We start from the raw sequence: 27477 nt of genomic DNA, 5'->3' as shown, positions 1-27477 counted from the left end.
CGCTCAAACGGCAGTGTATCTTTAGTATGATTCCGTGCTTTATTTCTGTGAGATAGGAAATGTTTATTATTGGTGCGTGTGCGTGGTGAACTATTTTTAAAAATCTTCTTTTAATTTGTTAAAATAACATATAATTATTTATTTTTATAGATACAAGGCTGAATTATGACGAGTGTCACTGTTGAACATATGAAAATAAATATTTTTTCAATTATCATTACACGAAACAAATGCACTGCGATCTAATGCTGATATTCATTTGTGCTTGTCATTGCATGTTACGTCAGACACTGCCCAAACTGCAGTGTATCTTTAGTATGTTTAAGCGCCTTATTTCTGTGAGATTATGAAACGTTTATTATTGGTGCGTGCATGCGCGCGCGCGCGCGTGTGTGTGTGTGTGTGTGTGTGTGGTGAACTATTTTTTGTAAATCTTATTTTATTTTGTTTTTTATTTTAACGGTATAATAGAACACAGAAACTAAGTAAATAATTAATTTATTAACTTGATGCTGATATTTCGCTGGTATTATAACCAGCATCTTCAGAGCACAAAAACACTGTTTGTCACAATACGCGAGACTAAAACAACATGGTGTACTTAAACAAAATTGTAGCAGCAACACAAAGACTAGAGTCCTGATTTTGGCACCCTCTATCTGAAAAAAAAAAAAAAAAAAAACGCTATCATATATTACTAGAGTCCTAGAAAAGTGCTAGTTTTTTCTTAATATGACTGTCTCCCAGATCTTCGGCAAGTTAATACAGCCATATTTGTTGAGATTTGGAGTGTGTTTTAGGGCTTCTGTCGCCTCTAAGAACAATCTCTCTGATTTATATGGGTTTCTGTGTAGTACTTTTGTGTTTTCCAGTTGATCCTGTGTGCAGGGGTATCCAGAGCATGGTCTGCTAGGCCCGACTTCCCATAATGATAATTCCGGACGTATCGTTTATGTTTGCTGATGCGGATATTCACAGTTCTTCCTGTTTGACCGTAGTAGGCTTGATTGCATGAGCAGGGTACTTGGTAGACTCCTGGATGTGATAGAGGAGGAATGCTGTCCTTGGGTGAATGGATGAGGGTGGCTAATTTGCTACATGGTCTGAGTGTAGTGCGTAGTTTATGTTTATTGAGAATTCTTGAGATCTTTTCGGATGTGCCTTTAATGTAAGGGATAGTGACTGTTTTGTTGTAGTTCTCTGTGGTGGATGGTGGGAGGGGATTTCTTAGGAGTGTTTAGTATTTTGTTTATTTTTTGTGGATTGTAGCAATTGGCAAAGAAGGTGTGGCATAAGTGAGTCAGTTCAGCAGTAAGAGCCTTGTCATTTGAACAGATTGCTCTCGCTCTATGGGTTAGCATTTTTAATATGCCATATTGTTGTACTTTTGTGCTATTTTGTTGTATTTTTGTACTATTGTTGTACTTATCATAGAGCGAGAGCAATCTGTTCAAATGACAAGGCTCTTACTGCTGAACTGACTCACTTACGCCACACCTTCTTGGCCAACAGCTACAATCCACAAAAAATAAACAAAATACTAAACACTCCTAAGAAACCCCTCCCACCATCCACCACAGAGAACTACAACAAAACAGTCACCATCCCTTACATTAAAGGCACATCCGAAAAGATCTCAAGAATTCTCAATAAACATAAACTACGCACTACACTCAGACCATGTAGCAAATTAGCCACCCTCATCCGCTCACCCAAGGACAGCATTCCTCCTCTATCACATCCAAGAGTCTACCAAGTACCCTGCTCATGCAATCAAGCCTACTACGGTCAAACAATAAGAACTGTGAATATCCGCATCAGCAAACATAAACGATACGTCCGGAATTATCATTATGGGAAGTCGGGCCTAGCAGACCATGCTCTGGATACCCCTGCACACAGGATCAACTGGAAAAACACAAAAGTACTACACAGAAACCCATATAAATCAGAGAGATTGTTCTTAGAGGCGACAGAAGCCCTAAAACACACTCCAAATCTCAACAAATATGGCTGTATTAATTTGCCGAAGATCTGGGAGACAGTCATATTAAGAAAAAACTAGCACTTTTCTAGGACTCTAGTAATATATGATAGCATTTTTTTTTTTTTTTCAGATAGAGGGCGCCAAAATCAGGACTCTAGTCTTTGTGTTGCTGCTACAATTTTGTTTAAGTACACCATGTTGTTTTAGTCTCGCGTATTGTGACAAACAGTGTTTTTGTGCTCTGAAGATGCTGGTTATAATACCAGCGAAATATCATCATCAAGTTAATAAATTAATTATTTACTTAGTTTCTGTGTTCTATTATACCGTTAAAATAAAAAACAACATGTTCGACGAACACATAAGTCTGTCCACACGCTTATTTTATTTTATTAAAATAACATATAATTATTTATTTATTATAGATACAAGGCTGAATTATGATGAGTGTCACTGTTGAACATATGAAAAGAGTTATATTTTTTCAGTTGTTTCATGTAACGATAATTGCGATCTAATGCTGATATTCGTTTGTGCTTGCACGTTACGTCATATGATACACTGCAGTTTGGGCAGTGTATCATATGCATCCGTGCGTTATTTCTGTGAGATATGAAACGTTTATTATTGGTGCATGTTAATGGTGAACTACGTTTTGTAAATCTTGTTTTATTTTGTTAAAATAACATATAATTATTTATTTACTATAGATGCAAGGCTGAATTATGATGAGTGTCACTTGAAAATATGAAAAGAATTAAATTTTTCCAATTATCGTTACATGAAACAAATGCACTGCGATCTAACACAGCTCCTAGGAGATGTGTTTAACATTATCAGAAAATACTAAGAACAGTGATCGGAGCTTACACCACCTTTACTACGAGTCTCCCTGCATTGCACTACCAGGTGTTGGCTTACGCTTGGACTTGTCAATCTTTATTTATATATAGTTTTCTATATTTGACATGAAACTCTTAGATTAGATTTCCTATCTTTGAGTTTCTTATTCAGCTAAGAAATAATGTGGTATTCAATATCCACTTAATTTTGAATAATTTGTTTTTGTTTATCTTGGTTTCTAGTCATTCGATATTTTTTAAAAAATGTATATCAACTGAGTAAATCCATCTTCCTACATCTCTAGTCCTTATGACGAGGCAACTCACAATAATATTAGGGATTTCCTGAAAACCTTGAAGAGAACAGGCATGAATATCAACAGGTTAGCGTTTCTCAAATGCAGTAAATTTCATGCCATCTTTCTGAAGTTTATCTCCTTTAAAGATAACATAAAAACGTAACTGGCTAGAAGGATTTATCATAGAACAAAGTTAGATCGTCTTGCTGAGAGGATATTTGATACTAAACACACTCTGGCATTTTTATTTAGCAACAAAACCACGTTATCTCACAAAATTGAACAATCTCTAGATAGTGACAGTTGGAATCTTCTTAAAATGAGAATTGAATCTAAAGCTGCCAGAATTCAAAATGGCAATAAATTGAATCTTATTAGAAAATTCGAAGCCCTTAAACAAATACAAAGAAATTCAACTTCTTCAAAACCACCCCTTCCATCCCGACAAAGTTGTTATTAACAAATCAAGTTATAATCTTTCCGATGCTAAGAAAAGTGTCCTCAGTAAAAGCCTACATTTTGTTTTATCTCCCAGATCTATTCCTAAAGAATTATTACTTACAAAGATATCGAAAAGACTACCTCCTTTCTTACTACCCAAGAGGCAAACCTACTCCGCATTGAACCCATTCTCATCATCAGTAATGCCAAACTCCTTACAGACAATATCTCTTCATTGGAATGACAGGCTATTAAGAAGTTACAAAACAACAAAAGTATAATTATTCTTTTTGTGGATAAAGGTAATGCCACAGTTGTTCTTAACATTGATGAATATCACAACAAGATGATGGAATTGTTACGGAGTGACATTTACTCAATCCTCGAGAGAGAGATCCCACCAGTGAACTCCACAACCGTACCAACAACCTACGGAAAACTACCTATGAACTACCTAAAAACATACGCCTTTCTCTTCGTTCTCTCCATCTGCTTATTCCACGATTATATGGACTTCCTAAAATTCATAAAGAAAATACCCCACTTCGATCTATCGTAGAATGAATTGATTCTCCAACACATAACTTTTCCAAATATCTGGCTAAATCTCTCAAATGTTTTTCTGGTAAATCATCGTCTTTCATTAAAAACTCCAAAGATTTTGTTTCATGTATAAAAGATATTATTATTAAGGAAGATGAAATAATGGCTAGTTTTAATATGGTCTCCTTATTTACCAATGTTCCTACAGACGAAGTTCTTGTACTACTCAAAGATAAATTATCTAAAAAGATCATGGCCTTACTTACTCATTGCATCCAATCAGGATACTTAAGGTTTCAGGACACCATCTATAAACAAAATTTTGGCCTTGCAAACATCTATTTAGAAGATCTGGAAGCTAAGGCCATCTCTTCTTATCCTTTAAAACCAAGAATTTGGAAAAGATATATTATTATTATTTTATTATTATTAATATTATTATTACCCCAAGACCTCATGGAGTCAAAGACTCATCTGGGTGGTCCATTTATCACACACACATCTCATCATACTGTGTCTTAAACACACTCAAACTCCTTGTAGACACCACACTCTCAGGCAAGGCACTCCAATCATTCACAACTCTACACAAAAAAACCTGCCTCTCACTCCCCAACTCACACCCTCTTTATACAGTTTCCAGGGATGACCTCTGGTTCTCCCCTGATCTCCCACTATTCTCTGTAGAACTTCTCTGCCATTGATCCTATAACAACCCCTTACCAACTTGTAGGTCTCTATCATATCTCCCTCTACCTCCTGTCCACCAGACTCTGCAAATTACATCTTCTCAATCTTTTCTCATACTCGGCATTCCAGAGGTCAGAAACTACCTTAATCAGTCGGCTTTGGACCTTTTCCAACATCTCTTCATCCTTCTGAAAACCGTGACCAAATCTCGGCACAATAGTCCATGTGTGGCCTAATCAACACGTTATACAAAGGAACAAGAATCTCCCTACTTCTACACGTCAGTGTCCTCCGCATCATTCCCAGAAGCCTTTGTGTTGTCTTCACAATTTTGGTGATGTGTTAAAAAATGTACATCAACCGAGTAAATCTATCTTCCTATATATATATATATATATATATATATATATTTATTTATTTTATTATTTTTTTTTTTTTTTGTATTTTACATTTATTATTATTATTTTTTTACATAGTTTCCAGAGAAACTCTGCTCTAGAAAGATAAGAGACAAAACATGAACTTTTTCAAGTCACTTGAGGACTCAAATAAGTGGGGAAATAGTCAACACCAGGTGATGACATTCACCTTCCACCTAAAGACAATTACAAACATTCATGCCCATGGTGGGATTCAAACCCATAGCCTGTTGGTTGAAGAGTGGGTATGCGAATTACTCTACCAACCAGGGTGGCAAATATCAAGTTCTTTCAAACTCTTTCAAAAATCCTAAATAAAAATAAGATTCAACAAACACGCATAATAACAACCACAGTAATAAGTTTTAATAAGTAAATATTTCATCCTAAGTATCATAGAACATCGTCAGTACAGTTAATTCAAACAATAATAGGAATAACATACAGTTAGGGTGCATGATTACAATGGAATCCCAAAACGAGTGCAGTAGTGTGTTATAGAATTAAATTAAAATATATCTGCAAGAAAAAAAAATAGATTACATTAAAATAAGATAACATATATAAAAATTATTTTACAGAATTTTGTATGACAATTTCCCATACTTCAGGAATAAAGAACGTCATTATGGTTTAGATTTGGTTTGTGAAGTAGGGCTTCAGCACTTTCTTTATATAAATGTTCATGTTTATATAAAGATCTATGCAGAAGTTTGGCCTTTTTCCAATGGATCCTATATGGATCAAGTGGAAAAATTTTTGGGTTTTCAACTCTGTGTTGTGTGAGGTTCTGTGGTTTGATAAGAGGAATATGGTCTTGATGTTCCAATACACGTTATTGAACAGAGCACGGAACCTCATACACACCAGGTAGCATCGGAGGTGAGAGTTTGTCTTTAGGAGAAGGTAACAAGTTATAGATCTGGTTGATTGGTTTGTAGGTAATAGCAAGTTTGTATTTCTTCATAATTTTTGAAAGACGTTCGGAGATGCCTTTCACATAAGGTATGGAAATCCTACAGGCTTGTTCTTGTCTAGGTTGATATGTGGGGAAGTGACTGATGATTTTTTTGAATTGTTTTCCCGATTGTATCCATTTACTATGGCTGTATTTTTGATTAGTTCCAATTATTGGTTTAGAAATTCTTCAGAGGAGCAGAATCTGTGTGCTCTGGTTACTAATGATTTAATGATACCAAATTTTTGAGATGGATGATGAGCAGATGAATTGTGAATGTAGTGACCTGAAAATGTCGGCTAGCGATAGACAGAAGTGTAGATGGAACCATATTCTTTTCTTTGGATGTGTAAATCCAGAAAGGAGATTCTGGATTTACACCTTGTGGAGATTCTTTTTCTAGAGTGAATTTGATGTGAGGATGAAGGAGGTTTATTTTATCTAAAAACAGGCGTAGTTCTTGTTTGGAATGACCCCAGACAGCAAAGACGTTATTATCATATCATAGCCAAATTTTTAGTTTGTGTTTAAACGTGAAAAATTTTTTTTTTCTTCAAGGTATTCTAGAAACAGGTTGGCTAAGTTTGGTGATAAGAGAGACCTCATTGCTGTTCCTTCCTCTTGCTAGTAAATTTTCTCTTTCAAGTGTAGTAACTGGATGTAATAACAAATTTGAATAATTCAACAATATCAGATGGAAAGTTTTGAGGTTATGCATCAAATTCATGCTAGAAAAAGAATTTCCACAGGGTATCTCCTTTCTGGATTTACACATCCAAAGACAAGAAGAAGGTTCCATCTCCATTTCTGTTTATCACAAGCTGACATATTCAGTCGATACATTCACAATTCTTCTGCTCATCATCCATCTCAAAAATTTGGCATCATTAAATCATTAGTAACCAGAGCACACAGATTCTGCTCCTCTGAAAAATCTCTAAGCAAAGAATTGGAGATAATCAAAAATATAGCCATACTAAATGGATAAAATCTTAAACCAATTCAAAAAATCATCAGTCACTTCCCCACATGTCAACCTAGACAAGAACAAGCCTGTAGGATTCCCATACCTTGTGTCAAAGGCATCTCTGAACATCTTTCAAAAATTATGAAGAAATAAAAACTTGCTACAACCTACAAACCAATCAACCGGATCTATAACTTGTTATCTTCTCCTAAAGACAAACTTTCACCTCTGATGCTACCTAGCATGTATGATGTCCAAGCTCCTGTAAATTGTCTTACTATGGACTGACAGGTAGATCTGTTCATAAACGCATTTTGGAACATCAAGACCATATCCATCTTATCAAACCGCAGAAATCTGGCCTCGCAGAACACGGAGTTGAAAACAAAAACCATAGGATCCATTGGAAAAAGACCAAAGATCTTTTCCCAATGGATCATTATATAAACATACATTCTACATAGATCTTTCTATAAACATGGACATCTATATAAAGAAAGTGCTGAAGCCCTACTTCACAGACCAAATCTAAACCATAATCACCTTCTTGCTATTCCTAAAGTATGGGAAATTGTCATATTGTGTAAAATACATATATAAAAATTATCTTATTTTAATGTAATCTATTTTTTTCCTGTCCAGATATATTTTAATTTAATTTTATAATACGCTACTGCATTGGGATTCCATTGGAATCATGGGATTACAACATAACTGTATGTTATTCCTAGTATTGTTTGAATTAACTGTACTGACGATGTCCTATGATACTTATGATGAAATAATTACTTATTAAATCTTATTACTGTGTTATGTGTGTTTGTTTAGGCATGAATTCTCCACAGGTTTCATTGTACAATAAAAATAAGATTATTCTTATTCTTATTATCTTCTTGACCTCCATGGAGTCACAAGACTCATTTTGGGAGTTCAATACTAGTCGATACAAAGTCTATTGTACAAATCCTTAAATTCATCTATCATTTGCACTTTCATCATTCTCTCAAGCAATGCTCCAACCACTCATTAAAAAAATAACTTCCAGGGATGGCTTACTGTCATTTGTCCTTCCTTCCTTTCATTCTAATATATGAAAAATATCCTCAGTGTTAACTCTTCAACAGCTTAAATACCACAATCATATCTTCCTCCCATCTTTGTCTTCTATCCACTAAATTCTGTAGTCTACATGCGCTCACTCTATCCTCATAATCAACACTATACAGTCTTGATATAATTTTTCTTATCTGTCTCTGCACCTTCTCCAAGGTTACTTTATCCCTTCAAATCCTGATAACCAGATGTGAGCACAGAAATCCAGATATGGTCTGATCACAGATTTATACGATGCCACCACTACAATTATCTCTCATGGTCAATGCCCTCCTCAAAGCAGCAGCAATTCTCTGAGATGTCTTCACAACCTTTGCAACATGTGCTTTTAGCTTCAAATTGCTTTCCTTGCTTTCTCAACTTCTCCAGCATAATTCTGCCAAGCGAGTATGAATCATCCAATCTGTGGATGCCAAATTTCAAAACCTTACATTTAGTTGCATTAACCAGGAGTTCCAAAAGTGGTCAGTAGCAACCTCCAGGGATCTCTGGACAAGCTTGAGAAAGTCTTAGTTCCTAATAAAGCAGTGTGGTCCAAAAGATTATATAGAATTCTTTAAAAACTTCACTGAGTCCTAGAAATTTTCACTTCTTTCCAAATATGTCATCTTTAGAACAAGAAGCTGAAGAAAAAATTTTCAATTGCTGACATTTATTTATGTAGCTCACCTCAAATGGTAAAAAGAGGATTTTAAAAATAGATTCAAGGATCTCAAAAAGATGAAAGTTCCAGAATGGATTATGTCTCCATTTGATGCAGAGAGTAATACGGATGATTTGAATCTAGATTTTCAATTCAAACAAAGATGGACCTAGAAAATAAATCACTGCACTCCAAAGAAAGTTTCAAGGATTTTGGACAAGTAAAAATATTACTGAAAACAATCCTAAACTTGTTACGTCAGTTTCCTATAAATTCACTACTATTATTTCTCCTGTGCCAACTAAGAATAAATCTCTAAACTATCTCTTTGGGATCCGTTTCCCTTTTCAAACTCTGACGATATTTGTTTGTTTTAGCTGCGCCAGTCAGAGCATTAAGACAGAACATTCTTGTCCAAAGAAACCTTCCCAAAGTTCAAGTGTTACCTAACCTTGTTAAAAGAATTAAGTAGCTTAAAATAATCTTAGCATACAGTCATTGCCTAAATGCTCTTAGCTTCTTTTATATTCCCCTTGAGCATAGATCCGTAGTTTTATGAGTGGTAAAATCAGTCTCATGCTCAGATTAAACCCAGCTTTACATAGGAAAACATGTTTATTAAATGGTCAAAGAAAATACAATTAAGTTTAACATGTCAAAGGCAAATCATTTATATCATTACTACATCACTAGTTAAGCAAATAAGAAATTTTCAAACTGACAAGTATGCTATTCACATTCCATGGGTAAATTAAGTTCACACATAGCACAAAACATAAGTTCAATTCCTGAACTAAATTTTCTGTCATTTGACTCCTTCACGTTAGATTGGGAACTGCACAATCTTAAGTTCTCAGACTACTAATCCAATACAGTCAATAAGTCATTATACATGGTTACTATAAAGTTCTCTTTCCTCCTAGTCAAAATCTTGTTCCTTCTTTCATCCAAAGCTAATTATTACATAGATAAAAAAAGAGGTTTCAGTCCATTACCACCTTGACGTGCTGATGTCGTGATTCTTTCGTCCGTCCTTTGTGAGGGGATACCTTTCTGCTATGGTGGTTGCAGCCATGCAGAAGTCACGTGCTCATCACGAATTGGGCATTTTTCCTTGATGGATACATGCTCATCTCATGGGTTGCTGTCGTTAGCTCGACTGCCCAAAGGGAATCCTTTGCTATCTCACATCGGTAAAACCTTTACCAATGGCTCGAATTGGAGAACTGCTTTCATCTCGCATATAGCCTTGTCCAACTCGCGTTAGTCAGCAACAGGAAAAAGTTGCAGCTCGTCATCATCAAGCTTCCATCTGGTTGTCAGCATCACTCGTCCGCACGAGAAACAGGCAGATAAAAAAAAGAGACGTTTCAAACACGTGTGAACTCGCTTTTATCCTCCTTCATAGCGCCCTCTTTCCGCCTTCGAATCTTATTCACAGCATCTTCCTATGTGCTCTTATGAAGTGGCATCACACCTCTGCTCCTCGATGAGCGCTCTTTTCGTAGAACGCGAGTTCCGTTCGCTTTCCACGAATGCCTCTGCCTTGGGGTTTATATCATCGACGGTGGTCAACTAGCAACCCTTGGACTTTTGTTAGCACTTAGATACACGTTCTTGTATAGGGCACAATTTAACATTAATGTTTTAAACAATATATTTATGCTTAGACATGCAATTTTTGTTCTATTTTTCTAAAGAAAATGTGACATGTTCTCTCATATAATATGCTTACTTTGCTAACAGTACAAGTACTTTCTTACTTAGTATTGTGTTTTTGTTAAATCCTGAATGAATGACTCTTTTCTTGAAAGAGTCCTCATTCAAGATCTAACAAACTGTATAAAACTGTTGAGCTTTTATTATTGACCATTCCAAGTTTATGCATGGCAGAAGCCAGATTTAGCCATGCTAAGAGTATTTTAACTAAGTAGAGAAATTGAATAGATCTCAAAAATAATGGAGATCTAAGATTACAACTAACAAATCACAAACCGAATATTTCTTCTCATCTAAAAGCACATCAATCTCATTCTAGATACATTTTCTAAAAAAATTTTTAAAAAAATTGCTTAAAAAATATATTGAAGCTTATTGCCCTGATCAAAAAGTTTGGGTCCCCCCCTGCATTAAACTGAAATCCCCATTCATCTGCTTACCTTTCCAGCTTGTTCAAATCCTTTTGAAGAGCCAAAACATCAGCACTATACTTTTAACCTTCCCAAGCTTCACATCATTCATAGACAAATCAATATCTTCCTGTTGTCCCATGACAATATAATTGACATAATGGTTCCAGTATTGAACCCTGTGGAATTCCACTTGTAATATTTCTAGTCCCTGATACTGCTGCCCAATATACAACTCTGATGTCTACCAGAAAGTCAGTTACCAATCCAATTCACTAACCTGGTATCCAAACCTACATACTGCAACGTACAAACCAACTTGTCATGTGGCACCCTCTGAAATGCCTTTGGAAAAAAAAAAAATGACAGATACGTCTTATCCTTATCTGCTGCTCTTGTTACTATGTTGTAAAAGGTAACCAGATTAATGAAACATGAGTGCCCTTCAACAAATCCATGCTGGGCCTGCATATTAAAACCAATTTTTCCAAAATCTTATTGACTACAGAAGAAATACAAAGAGGCCTATACTATGATATCTCCATTCCACCAGCATCCTTATGCAATGACACTATTTTACTCACTCTCCAGGAACCTGTTCTGTTGCAAGACTATCATTAACAGCAATGGCATGGTCAGTTCCATAGCACATTCCCTTGAAAGATGTGGTATAATTCCATCTAGTACCCATGACTTACTTACATTTAGTGTAGGCAATATTCGGAATACCTCCTCTTCACTTCACTTCTAACACTTCACGACTCATTATCCTTCTAGGAATAAAGCCTGCTGTCTGCTGTAATAGGATGGAGCTCCAATAAAGATCATTATAAAGCTAAGCAATGTCATCTGCTTTAGTCACCTGAGTCCCATCTCCATCCAACAAGATAATCCGCCCACTATCATTTTTCCTCCTACTTGCCATATAGCAATAAAAACTCCTTGGGATTTTCCTTGATTGCAGCACTAGTCTCCTTTCATACTTTCTTTCCTATCAATAAACTCTCTACCATGTTACCTTCTACCACTACCTTCCAACCAAGGTAACATGTAAGAGAGTTTAGTTCTCACATTTTTACCAGATTTGTTATGATCATCATCTTTCATTCTTTAGTCATTCGGCCTATTTCTCTGAGAACAGACTGCAAAAACACTGATTCCTACATCCTCGTTAAAAATTACCAAAAGTCAGGTCAAAGAATAGATAATGATGTGGTTCGTGTTGACTCTGTCTGCATACTGTTTCAAATTTGATTTCTTATTCTTGTTTCATGGGATGGAAACAAAAAATGACTGTATTTCCATATAAAAAATCGTTATGCTTTCCCCCTTCCCCCCATATATATGTATCAACTTTAAATGTTCTGAACAATACCAGTGCACACACAGCTCATATTTCTTTTGAAATCCATTCTTATTATTCTATCCTTTGAATTAATATCTGACCTCCTGGAATCAAAGGGCTCATCATAGGAGATCTACTCTCTCAAGCAAAAAAGATCATCAAACTGTGCCTTAAACCTATTCACAATTTCCACACTCACCACACTTTCAGGCAATGAATTCCAATCAACAACACAGCTCCATGAAAATAACCTGCTTCTCACTATCCTGGTCATACCTTCCTTATACAGCTTCAAAGGATGGCCTCTAGTTCTATCCTTTCCTCCCTCTACTCTATAAAATATGTCCTCCACATTAATCTGGTAACAGCCCCATCACCAACTTATATGTCTCAATCATAACATAACCTCTTCTTCTTCTGTTCACAAGGCTCTGTGAGTTGCAATTGCTCAATCTCTTCTAGTAGCTGACATTCCATAGACCTGACACTAACTTAGTAAACCTTCTCTGGGCCCTCTCCACTACATCTTAATCTCCCCTGAAAACCAGGCAACCAAATCTGTGCACTGTAGTCCATAGTGGTATGATCTGAGCCTTATAAAAAGGCAATCATAACCTCTTTCCTTCTGCATATTAATGTTGACCTTATTATTACCATGATCCATTAGGATGTTATTACAATTTTAGCAAATATGATCCCCTAAACTTCATGTGGAACTAAGTAAAACTTCTCTAGGCCCTGCAATCAACTTCCTCATCATCATCAGTGGCAGCCATTTTCTCTCCACTACTAGACAAATCCCCCCCCCCCTCCCAAAGTCCTCCATTCATTCCTATCTTGAGACTGTGTATGACTGGAGTTCCTGCATTGTTTCTTTGGTCCTTCTCTATTTCCATCTCTAGGATACCATTCTGATATCAATTTTGTCCATTTTTGAGTATTACTTCCTGCAATATGACCTGCTGAATTGCCATTTGGATCTTTTAATGCTGTTATAATGTCTCTCACTCTAGTCTTGACTTCTTGCCAAGAAAACCACTAGAGTGGACTTCTTGCCAAGAGAAGAAGTCCACTCTCCTGCTCACTCATTCACATCATCTTTGACTTTCACTAATACATGCTACTAATACTGCTTGGTTTGTGTCCAGAATTTCAGTTAAGTCTGTTTCCAGTTACTGTTTATTTGGAAAGTTATATATGAATTATATCTTTAGAGAACCTACATTTGCAGTTTGGACCTTAATCCCTATGATTTCTATGTTGATAATGGTGGAATTTGCAATTGCATTGTAAATCTGTTATCAGATATAATTAATTTATATTGTTTTTTTCTCAAGCATGTATGTTAAAACATGCACTATACAAATTGTATATATATCAAATTTATTTTATAACATATGTACTGAATTTACCTCTGACCATAAAGTTGTTTTCCAGGTATAAGGACAAGGAGTTTGTCGACACCTACGGACACTACGAGGCTTATTATATAATTTGCAAAATTTATCAGCAACAGATATGCCTGTGTGGTCATCATAGCAATACACAGTTCGATGCTTGCGTCCTCTCCCACAGGAAGCACTGCACTAGATGAAAATTATTAGTTAATATCAAACACATAACAAAATGTGGGATAGAATTTTATTTTTAAATCACACAAATTTCACATATATTTCACAAAAATCACAAATATTTTAATGCGTGCGCACGCACGCACACACACACACACACACACACACACACACACACACACACACACACACACACACACACACACACACACACACACACTTCTTCTGCAGCTTTTCCCCCTTAAGTAGGGTCGCTGTTTGAGTCTCCTTCACAACTTCCTGTCTTGGGCTGTGGCCACATCCAAGTTCTTCATCCTCAAGTCCTCCTCCACCATCTCCCTCCATCTCTTCTTTGGCCGTCTGCACTTCCTCTTCCCCTGCACATCCATCTGCATGACCCTTCTTCCCACATATTCGTCCTCCCTCCTCATCACATGACCAAACCATCTCAAACCTTGCCTCTTGTATCTTTGCTCCTAAGTTCGTAACCTTCACCATTCCCCTTACATAGTCCTTTCTCAGATGATCCTTTCTGGTCACACCGCACATCCACCTAAGCATTCACATCTCTGCTACCTCCATCCTGCTGATGTTATTTTTCTTCAGGGCCACAGTTTCCAAAGCATACGTCATAGTTGGCCTCACTACTGTCCTGTAAATTTTGCCTTTTAGATTGATCAGCACTCTATTATCACATAGCACTCAAGCCATCTCTCTCCATTTCCTCCATCCTGCATCCCACTTCTTTCTCAGCCTCACCATCTTCTTTCATTGTTGAACCTAAGTATCTAAAGTCACTGACCTTTCTGATGACATTTCCTTCCAGCTCCAGATCTGTCCCCTGGCTGCCATCCACTTTGCAACACACATACTCGGTCTTACTTCTGCTCAGACTCATACCTCTCTCTTCCAGTACTTTCCTCCAACTTTTCAGTTTGGCTGGCACTTCTTCCCTTGATTCTGCACACAGCACGATGTCATTTGCATATAACATAGTCCAAGGCGTGTCTTCTCTCACTTCCTCCATCACCACCTCGATCACAATATTAAACAGGAACAGGCTTAATGCAGACCCTGCATAAATACCAGATGTAGCTCCCGTAGCTTCTCTCGAAACTTTTCCATCATCTGTCGTGCCCCAAAGATAGCATCTGTGGCTGATCGACCAGGCATGAAGCCAAATTGCTCCTTTGCAATCTCCACCTTCTTCCTCAGTCTTCCATCAAGAACCCTTTCTAGGATTTTCATTGTGTGGGACATCAACTTTATTCCTCTGTAATTCTTACAGTCTTGTGCATCACCTTTACCCTTGTAGATTGGGACAAATGTACTTTTCCTCCATTCCTCGGGTATATTTTCCTGTTGGCAAACTTTCATGAACAGGTTCCACAGCAGGTCAATTCCCTCTTCCCCCAGAGCCTTCCATGCCTCCACTGGAATCCTGTCTGGGCCCACCGATTTTCCATTCTTCATCCTCTTCATGGCCTCCTTCACTTCCACTCTACTGATGTTCTGCACCATCCCCTCAGAAGGCTGCCCATCTTCTCTGTGAGTCTTCGCATTTTCCTCATTCAAAAGTCCCTCAAAGTATATTCTCCATCTGTTTCTCATGTCCACATCCCTCCATAATATTCTTCCTTCAGCGTCTTTGGTCTGCCTCACATGTATGATGTCCTTTGAAGCCTTATTTCTACATTTTGCCAATCGATAAATCTTTCTAATTGATCATAAAGGTCTTGATATGCCATGGCCTTCGCCTGTGCAACAGCTCTCTTGGCTTCTCGCTTTTTCTCTCTGTATTCCTCTCTGCCCTCTTCCACTCTTGACTTGTCCCACTTCTGCTTTGCCTTCCTCTTAGCCATCACTGCTTCTTGTACATCATTATTCCACCACATCCCTCCTTCTGCTCTGTAATCTTTCCAGATGTTTCACCAAGCACCTCAATTGCACAGCTTAGAATTACTTTTGAATTATGTCTCCCCCAGTCTTGTACACTTTCTAGTCCATCCGAAATCCTCTCTAACACCTTCTTCCTAAAACAGTTCCTCACACTCTCTTCTTTTAAGCAAAACCACTTAATTTTCTTCCTCCTGGCTTCCAAAGGTTCTTATCTTTGACTTTATTTCAAAGTCTGCAAACAGCAGCCAGTGTTGCTGCACCACTTGATCTGTTGGGATTACTTCACAATTTGTTACTGCCTTAAGATGTTTTCAGACACATGCACACACTACAAGAGAAAAAAAAAATGTTAAGCCAAAATATAAGAAACATTTTTCTATGCATTTATTCTTTTTTTTGGCTTATCCTTTTTTTTTTTCTAGGCACAAATATGCCTAGAAAATGTGAATAAGTGGATGGAATTACTGTTTGCAGAATTGCGTCTTTTAAATGAATTTAGGGCTTATTGAATAACTTATTTATCCTCTTCATACCTCATGGCACATAAGGACGAGATCCATTTCTTCCAGATACCTCTATCCTGAGTCACCAGTTCGATATCTTTCCAACTCTTCCAGCCAACCAATCTTCTTTTCTTTTCTGTCATTTTCTATCAGGTTAATTTAGGCCTTCCCCTTTTCTATTTTCTTTCTGGGATCCATGTGAAGTCACTTTAGGTATCTCTCTACTATTTCTCAGTATGTGTCCAATCCATTTCTATCTCTGATTTTGTTTATTTATTTTTTATTCCATTGATGATGCTGTTTTGCACAGTCAGCTTATATAAGTCATTGTTTGTTATACGTTGGGGCCAAAATATTTTTAATATTTACACAGACATTTGGTTTGAAAACTATTGAATAAACTTACTAAATAAACATGGCAAATAATATTTTAAGTTTATATACCTATTTTTGAGGCTGATTCAGTAAGAGGATAACAGAAAATTTATGCCAAATGTGATTTTAGTGTTAGAAATGGAAGTGCAGTAACTTACAAAACAGATTTGACAGCCTGGTTGGTTGAGTGGTTAACATATCAGCTCTCCAACCAATGTATGAATATGAACAGAATTTAAAAGGAAGGATAAGTGCTGGTAGGATGGCCTCAAACACACAGTGATTGTTATGTTTATAGAGAAATGTAAGGCGTATTCAAAACAAGAGAGCTGAGTTTGTGGCATTAATTGAGATGTATGCCCAAAAGTAATTGGAATAAGTGAAACTTGATTGTCTGAGGAGGATGTGATGTTGGGAATAGAATTAGAAGGATATATAATTTTCTGAAAGGAAAGAGATGTGAAAAGAGGAGGGGTGTACTGTTAATGACTGCAGAGGAATTGTGTCCGAAAGTGTGGAAGGTGATGGTACATGCATAGATTTTGAATCTGTGTGGTGCGAAGTTGAAATAAACAGGTTAGTATATCTGATAGGATGCTGTTATAGGCCAGGGAATGCAGAGAATACTGATTGTGAAATGTTTAGGCAAATTAGTTGGGTATGTAAAATGAAGGCGATCCTGATGGGAGACTTTAATTACAGGAATATAGACTGGAAGAAGGAGAGAATGCATAGGAACAAGGAGAGTGAGTTTGTGGAATTTCTTAGAGATAAGCATCTTAAGCAGCATGTGATAGAAGCAACTAGAGGCTTTAATGTTTTGGGTTTGGTGATAATTTCACAAGATGTAGTTGTCAATGAGGTGTTGACACTGCTGCCAGTTGGTGAGAGGAATCATGAGGTATTTATCTGGGAAGTGATGAAATAAGAAAAGGTGCCAAAAATGGATACACGTGGAAGTATAAAGCAGGTGATTATAGGAAGCTCTAGTCAGTTAGCATCAGTACATTGGGTAGATGAGCTGAGCAGAAAAGATGTCAAAAATGCATGGAAACTCATAAGGCAGTATCTGACAAAAGCAATGTATGACTGCATACCAAGGGTTAAGCGAGTAAACAGAGTGGCAGTGAAATGGATGAACAGCGAAATCAAGCAAGCTGTGCTGGAAAAGAAAATGTTATGGAGGAGGTACAAAACAGTTGGTGGTGATCAGATCCATGAAGAGTAGAAGGTGCAGACTAGGAAGGTGATGAGCATGGAAAAGAAAGAAAAGGTGCAGTATGAGAGGAGATTGGCTGGTCAGGCCAAGGTTAACTCGAGGGAATTTTTCTGCTACATGGCAAGCAAGAAGAAGAATAATTATGGCAGACTAACATTGGTGGATAGTCATGGCAACAGACTAACATCTGCAAAAGATATTGGAATTATTGAATGAGCACTTTATCAGCATATATCATACTAGTATAAATTATCAGGTACAATGTTAGATGTGAATAAGACTGTAGGAATGGATGATATATCACCATGTATGCTTAAGGACTGTGCACCACAGTTGGTTATGCCCTTGACCTGGTTATTTAATGAAAGTCTTGCAGTGGGTAGGGTTCTTAAGGAGTGGAAAGAGGGCAAAATAGTACCATCCCACAAGAATGGTTCTAAGACAGAAGTCTCCAACTGTAGGTCAGTCTGTATAACTGCAGTTGGGTCAAGGTGTTGAAGAGATTGATAAGGAATAGAATACAGAATTGGGTTGATGGACATGGTATTCTTTATGAAGGTCAACATGGATTTGTAAAGGGTAGGTTCTGTTTCAGTAATTTACTTGCATTTTATGATAAGGTGATGAGTGTGTTAGATAAGGGAGAATCATATACAGTGATATTCTTAGACTTTGCAAAAGCGTTTGATAGATTACCACATGATAAGTTGGTGTACAAGCTGCAGAGGATGAGAACAGACAGTATATTGGTTAGATGGATCAGAGATTGGCTCTCTGAATGATAACAGCAGGTTGTGTATATGATAGGGCAGTGTCTCAAAAAAGAAGGGCACCAGTGGTGTGCCCCAGAGTTCTGTTCTTGGGGCCTTTCTGTTTAACTTGTTTGTAAACGATTTATCATATGGACTGGCTGGGGATCTTCAGTTATTTGCTGATGATGCAAAGTTAGGAAGAATTATAAATAGCATTGCTGATTCTGAATCCTTTCAGGAAGATTTGAATAGACTTTTTACTTGGACAAAGGGTTGTAGTTTTAATATCAATAAGTGCAAGGTGTTGCATTTTGGATTGTAGAAATATAAGGCTGCGTACTATATTAATGGTACTGTAATGAAGGAAGTGAATGAGATTAGACATTTGTGAGTGATGGTTGACAGTAGACTGAAGTTTAGAAGGCATATTGCTAGGTTTGCATAGGTTGCACATTGTAATGCTGCTATGAAGTGCTCTAACATGTAAGGATAAGGAAGTGGTTATGCCACTGTATAAGGCGCTGGTCAGACCACACTTAGACTGTTGTGCTCAGATCTGGTCACCCAGTTTTCAATGTCATGCAGACACATTGGAGAGGGTCCAGAGATGAGTGAATAAGACAATCTTGGGAGTTTGGAATGCTGGCTATGGAGAGAGGCTGAAGAGATGTGGATTGCAGAGTTTGGTGAATAGGAGGAAATGAGGTGATATGATAGAGACATTTAAGTTAGTGAGAGGATTTTATCAGATTAATCCAGAAGAAATTATAAAAAGAGTAGAAGGTGAGAGGGGAAGAATCAGAGGTCATTCCTAGGAGTTATGTAAAAGTGTGGTGAAGAAGGGTGTGAGGAGTAGATCTTTTACATGGAGAATTGTCAGTGAATGGAATGCATTGCCAGAATGTGTTGTTAATGCAAGGAGTTTTAAGGACTTTAAGATTCTATATGATAAATATGTTGTCAGTTGAAGGAACTTCCCAAGGTGAGTCTGTTGACTCCATGGAGGAGTAATAATAATAATAAAAATAATACTAATTAAATAACTTAAGGAATTTACAATGTCAAAAGATATAAATTAAATTAAACTTTAATCTATATTTCCAATATTTCGGCAACCTCATGTTGCCATCTTCACAGGAACTTAAAATAAAGACACATGCACGCAGGCACTACACACAATAAATGAGGACAAAACAGAAAGCTATTATTTCTCATAAAAGTCCTGATGGTGCCCCCCTAGGGTGCTATGTAGGTATTCTTGGCCATTGGGCTGAAGGTCTTCTGATGTAAGTCTCTCAAATTTGGGGCAGTCTTGGACCCATGGAGAAACAATAGCTTCCTGTTTTGTCTTCATTTACTGTGTGTAGTGCCTGCGTGCACGTATCTTTATTTTAAGTTCCTGTGAAGATGGCAAGGTGGTGTTGCTGAAATATTGGAAATATAGATTAAAGTTTAATTTAATTTATATCCTTTGTACGTTGTAAATTCCTTAAGTTATTTAATATGCATGTATAATCGTCTAAGCCTTTCTATGAGAAATAATAATAATAATAATAATAATAATAATAATAATATAGAAGAGGAAACATGAAATAAATGGGAATGTCGAGTGTCACTGAGTCTATGGAAAGAGAAGATTAAAAACAGAAAATAATCATAGTAACTATAATGAATAAATCATAAGGATATAAATGCAGTGGTACACGATATGAGAGTGTTGTTAGAGTTGGCAAGAAAGAAGAGCATAAGGGCAGCGCTGGGAGTAGTTCTGACAGTAGACAGCAATCTCTTCTAATCAGAGTGATACAACTTATAGAGATGTTCTCTCTCCACACACCACTCAGTAATATATATCATTCTCAATCTTCAAATACACCCTCTTTTCAACATAACACCTTCTCTAATCCTTGAAATCTCTCCATACATATATAACATATTAAAGATCCATCTTCTGTACATTCCTGGAATATATGGATTTATCATGCAAGTTTAGAAGGGATAAAGAAATTATTATTATTATTATTATTATTGCGGGCGACTCCAGGGAGTCCTTAGACTCATCGAGGGAGGCCATAAACATCATGTCCACACAACTATTCTGCTTTCTCACAGTATCTATCATACCTTGCCGTGAACTCATTCACTGTCATAGCACCCACAACAGACTCTGGCAGCTTATTCCACTCATTTACCACTCTAAAAGTAAAGAATCCAGCTCTAACACCCTTGCTAACCACACTCTTGCCTAGCTTCTATAGATGTCCCCTAGTTTTCCCACCACCAGTCCTGATCTCAAAAATATCCTCTGAATTAATCCTATAGAAACCCTTCAGCAATTAAATGTCTCAATCATATCTCTCCTTTTCTCCTATCAACCAATTTCTGCAACCCACAAATCTTCGACCTGTTCTCATAAGGTTCATTCCATAGACCTGCTATCATCTTGGTCACTCGCCTCTGGATCCTCTCCACCTCCTCCCCCATCAAGAAGAAACCTAGGTGACTAAATCTATCTGGGCACAGTAGTCGAGATGAGATCTTATCAAGGCTCGGTACAGAGGACCAATAACTTGCATGTCTCTGCTTGTCAAAGTATTTTTCAACAACCAAGTGATCTGATGAGTTGATTTAGCCACTTTTGCAATGTGCCCCCCTCCCCAAACTTCATCTCCCTATCCACCAACACTCCCAAGTCCCTGGCCTCATCAATCTCCTGGAGTACAGTTCCACCAATGTGGTATACTGCTGCTAATCTTTTCATCCCAAAATGCATAACCTTACATTTTGTCACATTAAATTGACATCCATTCTCCTTAGCCCAGAACTCCAATTTATCCAAGTCTTCCCGCAAGAATTTGACATCTTCTGCATTCACTATTGCCCTACCCAACTTTGCATCATCAGCGAACAAATGAACCATTCTTCTTAGATCCTTCCCTATATCGTTAATAAACAAATTAAACAGCAGTGGTCCAAGAACAGACCCCTGCGGCACACCACTAGTCACAGGCCGTCTTTTGGACTCTACTCCTGAATAAACTACTCTCTGATATCTCTCCATCAACCATCCACCTATCCATCTCATCATTATGCAGTAGTATTACTTACAATCATCCATGGTGGGAGGTCAAACACTCACAGGCTACAATAACCATCATATCTTGCCTTGAATATCTTTAATGTTACACTCATCACTCACTCTGGCAATGCATTCCACTCATTCATCACCTGCCTCTAGCACCTCTCATGAAGATTACTGGTATCTACTTCATCCAGACCAAAAAAATACATAAGATATGAAATTTCTGAATCCTTTCTTTTAAGCTTACATGGTGATCCGAATGCATTTTTGAAAATTATGGCGACAACTACCGTGTTTGAGTAAAAACTTTAGTTTAATATAACTAAAATCTACATTCGACATTTCAACCCTATGTCAAGGTCATCTTCTGGAGCATACAACTATACACAGAAAACAAGCTACACTACAATCAAACTGGTTTGTTAAAGACGCTGACCAACCGCTACAACAATTGTTGGCCTGACCTCTGTGGAAAAAAAAAAAAAAAAATTATACATCAACGCTAGAGTCCTATTATTAGTGTTATCTGTAGTTTGTAGAAATACATTGGGCACAACAACAGGTATCTATCTATATACATATATTAACATCATGTACATTGCAGTCAGTTGGTATGGAATGATTTCTAATACTAGCTGAAGATTGGCTAGAGTTCTGACTTATGCTGGATCTTATATATTAGGTAGGCTGAATGTGTGCCATCCAGATCCTTGGAATGGTGTGGCATGAAAATTCCAAGGATCTGAATGGCATTCTCTACATTTAAGTTTCTCATGATTCCACCCTGATCAGGATGAAACACCCTTATAAATTGATCACTGAATACCTCAACAGTGTCTTCTGCAGCAGTTACTATTCTACCACTTTCATCCATTAACTTCATCTTACCATGGTCCTTCTTCATTCTATTTGCCACACATCTAAAAAAACTCTCTAGGATTTTTCTTTGCCTAATTTGCTAATTTTGGCTCATACTCTGCTTTTGTTTTCGTAACTGAGTCACTAACTTACTAACTGAGTCACTCCCCTGGCTTGTTCTTTATACTCATTTTGTAACTGATTATTACCATTATTCATCTTGTACTGCTTCCAAAATACCTTCTTTCGGATTTCATGCTTAAGCTCCTTATTCATCCATTTTATGCCTACCTTATTTAGCCTTTTGGTCTTCAGAATACATTCACACATTGACACTGTTATGTATTTCTTTGTCAGTTTCCAAGCAGCATTTATTGCTTTTTGCTCTACTCCTTATTCTCTGCTATAGCTCCAATCTGTCTCCTAAGCTTGTTATAATCATCAGCCTTATAATTCCACATATATCCTTTCCTCACAAAAGTCTGCTTATGGCTAGCCACAACCCAGGTGATCACTTCATTGCTCTCCTTTACATGCTACCTGAGATTTATCTCTCAAGAACTCGAGAAATATTTTCCATTTTCCACATTCCCAAATGCTATCTCTTCATGCCAATCTATACTGCCATATTTAAAATTACCAACAATAATTATTCTTCCATTGTTCACTAATCCAAGTTGTTTATACATTTCTTCATCACCACCCTCCACATTTCTAGGCCTACAGTAGCATCCAACTAAATATGTATGGACTTAAAGAGTGTGGGCTTCATATGCTAGAAGACAGAAGAAAACTCTCTGCAGTTAAATTCACTAACAGAATAAGGAGCCACCAACAGGATCACACCTCACTCAGGACTTTCGATGCCTGGACAAGAAAATCTAGACTAAAGAGATCATCTAAGTTACAATATGATTCATGAAATTAGAAAACAGATTGACTTAGAGCACCTATCCATCAAAATAAGCAAAGAGCTATTCTTTCCACTATTCTACCAAAAAACACAATGATAAACTTAAATTTCCTTGAACCTTGTTCGAAAAAGGATTCACAGCAAGAAAATAAAAAAGGACTTGACACTATACATCACTTAAACAATTCAAATCATGTCATTGCCTACACTGATGGATCATCTGATGAAGCACTCAACCAAGGAGGTTCAGGAGTTTTTCTAACTCCACCTAAAGGCAAGAAATGCAAATCAAAACCACAGCTGGCAAAATAACTTTAAACTTTATGTGTGAATCAGCCATACAAACAGCTCTCAAATTCTCTCTCTCAAATCCAGTAATAAAATTACAGAAGCCATCTACAGTGACTCGAAATCTGCACTTGAGGCATTAAAAAATGGAAAAACAAATCTCACACAGGAAATTCATGAACTACTAACTCCCTTAAATTTGAAAAATAAGAACTGCACACTGCAATGGATACCAGCCCATGTAAATATTGAAGGCAATGAAAGAGCAGACAGACTAGCCAAAGAAGCATGATACTTACTTCAAAAATTACACCCACTATCACCAAAATAAGATTGGTAAAACAAACTATCAAGAAGAAGAAGAATGAAATCAGTGAAATTAATGAAAATATAGAAACAACCACAATCATTACCAGACTAAGGATGGAACATTTTAAAGGCATGAAAATTCAGCCAGACGGTAGTAGGAGCTATGAAATATCCGAAACTGTCCAGTAGTTGAACTAACACCTGTCCATATTTATTCTTGTCCAGCAATTGCTGCTGCTCTACAGAAAATTGACAATAACCCTAGAGAAAAGCTCTACTCCATGAAAATTCAACAGATTGCCAAAGCAGTTCTACAGATCCACAGTCATATCTAGAAGCTCTTCAATGGACTCTGTCTACCTACATGTTACACCAGACTGCCTCATAACCATTGGCACTATTTCTCCTCTTCATGTCTACCTATGTGGACATAATTCCCCTGCTATCATCAGCAGCACTTTCTCTCCCTTGTTGTCCTTTCTATCATCACAAAAAATGTGTGTAGAGGCTTAAGTGCTGTGAGGACATCATGTTGGAGGCTTAATGGATTTTTTACAACACTCAAAAGAATTAAAATAGAATTTAATACTTCCTATATTTCGTCCTAGTCACTAGGACATCTACGGGGATTACAAAAACAATTAATGTAACATATACACAAATAACAAACAATACTAAGCCCAACCACGTGGGTGACACTAAAGTCCTATCTAGGTAGAGCACCCTCTAAGGGCAGTAGTAGGTGGCCTGGAATGTAAGGTGGGAACTCTGGTGATGAGGAGGGAGCTGATCTTTCTACAAAAGATCAGCTCCCTCCTCTCTCTCTGCTTGGAGTTTACAAAGTACCCTGTTCCTGTAAGCTGGACAGACAGGCAGATCAGCATCCATCCATCTAGAGGAACACAAGTCTTACATCTTCAAACACAACTATGGCCATTCAGGCTTGGCTGACCATGTTTTGGACACCACCCACAGGGTATCATGGAAGAAAACCACCATGCTCCACCACAGCAAATTCAAGAAAGAGAGACTTTTCTTAGAAGCAGCAGCAGCAGCTCTCAAAAACCAACCAAATCTCAATAAATACGGTTGCATTAAGCTTCCGAAGATTTGGGAAACACTCATTACCAGAGTTCCCACCTTACATTCCAAGCCACCTACTACTGCCCTTAGAGGGCACTCTACCTAGATAGGACTTTAGTGTCACCCACATGGTTGGGCTTAGTATTATTTGTTATTTGTGTATATGTTACATTAATTGTTTTTGTAATCCCCGTAGATGTCCCAGTGACTAGGACGAAATATAGGAAGTATTAAATTCTATTTTAATTCTTTTTGAGTGTTGTAAAAAATCCATTAAGCCTCCAAGATGATTATCACAAAAAATACTGCATCCTTCAATTTCTATTCCAGTGAGAATATCATCTTCATTCAACCATGTTTCACTTATTCCAATGATTTTGAGGAGAATAAACTCATTCAGTGAAACCATTTCATCTTCCTTATTTCTGATACTTCTGGCATTTGTAAACAAACACAGTAATTCATTTTTAGGTGTATAACCAGTCCTATCCAAGCCACTTGTTCATTGTCATTTCCCTGCCACACCTGCCCAATCACCTATTATCATCACTTGCCACATGTGTCGCTCAGTCTCAACCTCCCCAATATACTCCATCTTCATACACACATTCACTGCTACTTTCAACATTCACTTTACCTATGTCATTTCTCCCTGACAGTTGGTTGGGCATGTAAAAAGAAGGTGATCCTGATGTGAAACTTTAATTACAGGAATATATAATGGAAGGAGAAGATAGTGTATGGAACAAGGAGAGTGAGCTTGTTGAATTTTTGAGAGATAAATATCTTAAGCAACATGCAACTTAAGCAACTAGATGCTTTAATGTTTTGGATTGGTGATAACATCTTGTGATAATTGATAACATCACAAGATGTAGTTCTTAATGAGGTATTGTCACTGCTGCCGGTTCGTGTGAGTGATCATTATATGTACTTGTTTGGGAAGTAGTGAAACAAGAAAAGGTTACTGCCAAAAATGAATGTATATGAAAGTATAAAGCAAGTGATTATAGGAAATACTGTAGTCAGCATCAGCACATTGGGTAGATGAGCTGAGCAGTAAAGATGTTGACAGTGTATGGGAATTCACAAGGCAGTTTCTGATACATGTAATGTAAAACTGCATACCAAGGATTAAGAGACTAAATAGAGTAGGAGTATAATGTATGAAGGTGAAATCAAGCAAGCTGTGTAGGGAAAAAAAATGTTCTGGAGAAGATACAAAACAGTTGGTGGTAATCAGATCTGTGAAGAGTATAAGGAGCAGGCAGGAAAGCGATGAGCATGGTAAAGAATGAAAAGGTGCAGTATGAGAGGAGATTGGCTGGTCAGGCCAAGGTTGACTCAAGGGAATTTTCCTGCTATATGACAAGCAAGAGAAAGAATAATTATAGCAAGTTGACATTGTGGATAGTCATGGCAGTAGAATAACAGTCGCAAAGGATATAGTGGAATTACTGAATGCACACTTTATCAGTGTATATCATACTGGTGTAAATAATACAGTGCAATATATAGCAATGCATTATGAGAAGGGTCACTACCTCAGACCAGTTTTGACCTTTATTGAGGTGAAAAAGTAAAGGGTTGCTCATTATAGGCCTGGAGTAGTTAGTATAGGAGTGCAAGGGAGCCTGATAGTATTAGGAGAAAAAAAGACAGACAGATAGCATGAGGGAGAGAGAAAAGGCCTCAGCTCTTTTATATCATCATAAGGCAAAGGATATCAGTTTTTCTTTTTCACCAATCTCATATAGATGAACAACCAAAAAACCAATTGAAACTAAAGTGCAAAGATGACTGTTACTAAGGTGGTTAACCCCATCTGGGTTAACTGCCTTGAGTTGGCCTTCTCTGCCTTGGATTGCTCTCCAGTCATCCCTGCAATTGACTATAAGACTACATTGTAAGAGGATAGAACTATTTAAAAAACTTCTAATAGCAAGAATAGGCAGAATTTTATCTCCCCCTGGTGAATAATGTTGCATAATGTGGTGGTCTACACCATCTAGTGATAAATTTGATATCTCTTAGAATGTTTCTTTCTAAATACAAAAAACATCTGACTGAACAATAAAATTTCCACAATACAATATTATAAAGCATTTGGATGTCATATTGCTGGTTTTCAAATCCATGATTTTTTCTAACCTTCCATAAATGTTATTTTAATTCTCTTCCCATTGCTGACAGGTGGTGGGTATTGTAAAAAATTAACCTGCTCTGTTGTAAATAGTGGCCTGCCCAAC

General features: G+C 37.2%; 1 protein-coding gene across 1 annotated transcript in view; it reads right to left on the bottom strand.

The window, feature by feature from the left end:
• Positions 1-27477, bottom strand: part of LOC150109852 (A disintegrin and metalloproteinase with thrombospondin motifs 9-like) — a 605150-nt gene that overhangs the window by 107981 nt on the left and 469692 nt on the right. The window contains exon 27 of the mRNA XM_090396355.1: positions 13789-13962. Within this exon, the coding sequence (XP_090252481.1) occupies positions 13789-13962 (174 nt within the window). The remainder of the gene's footprint in view (positions 1-13788; positions 13963-27477) is intronic.

Source organism: Typopeltis vanoorti, chromosome 1, assembly GCF_054136105.1.
Source record: "Typopeltis vanoorti isolate ZY-2024b chromosome 1, IOZ_Tvanoo_1.0, whole genome shotgun sequence".
Taxonomy (NCBI): Eukaryota; Metazoa; Arthropoda; class Arachnida; order Uropygi; family Thelyphonidae; genus Typopeltis; species Typopeltis vanoorti.
Note: the sequence above shows the minus strand (reverse complement) of the source record. Positions and strands in the feature narration are given on the sequence as shown.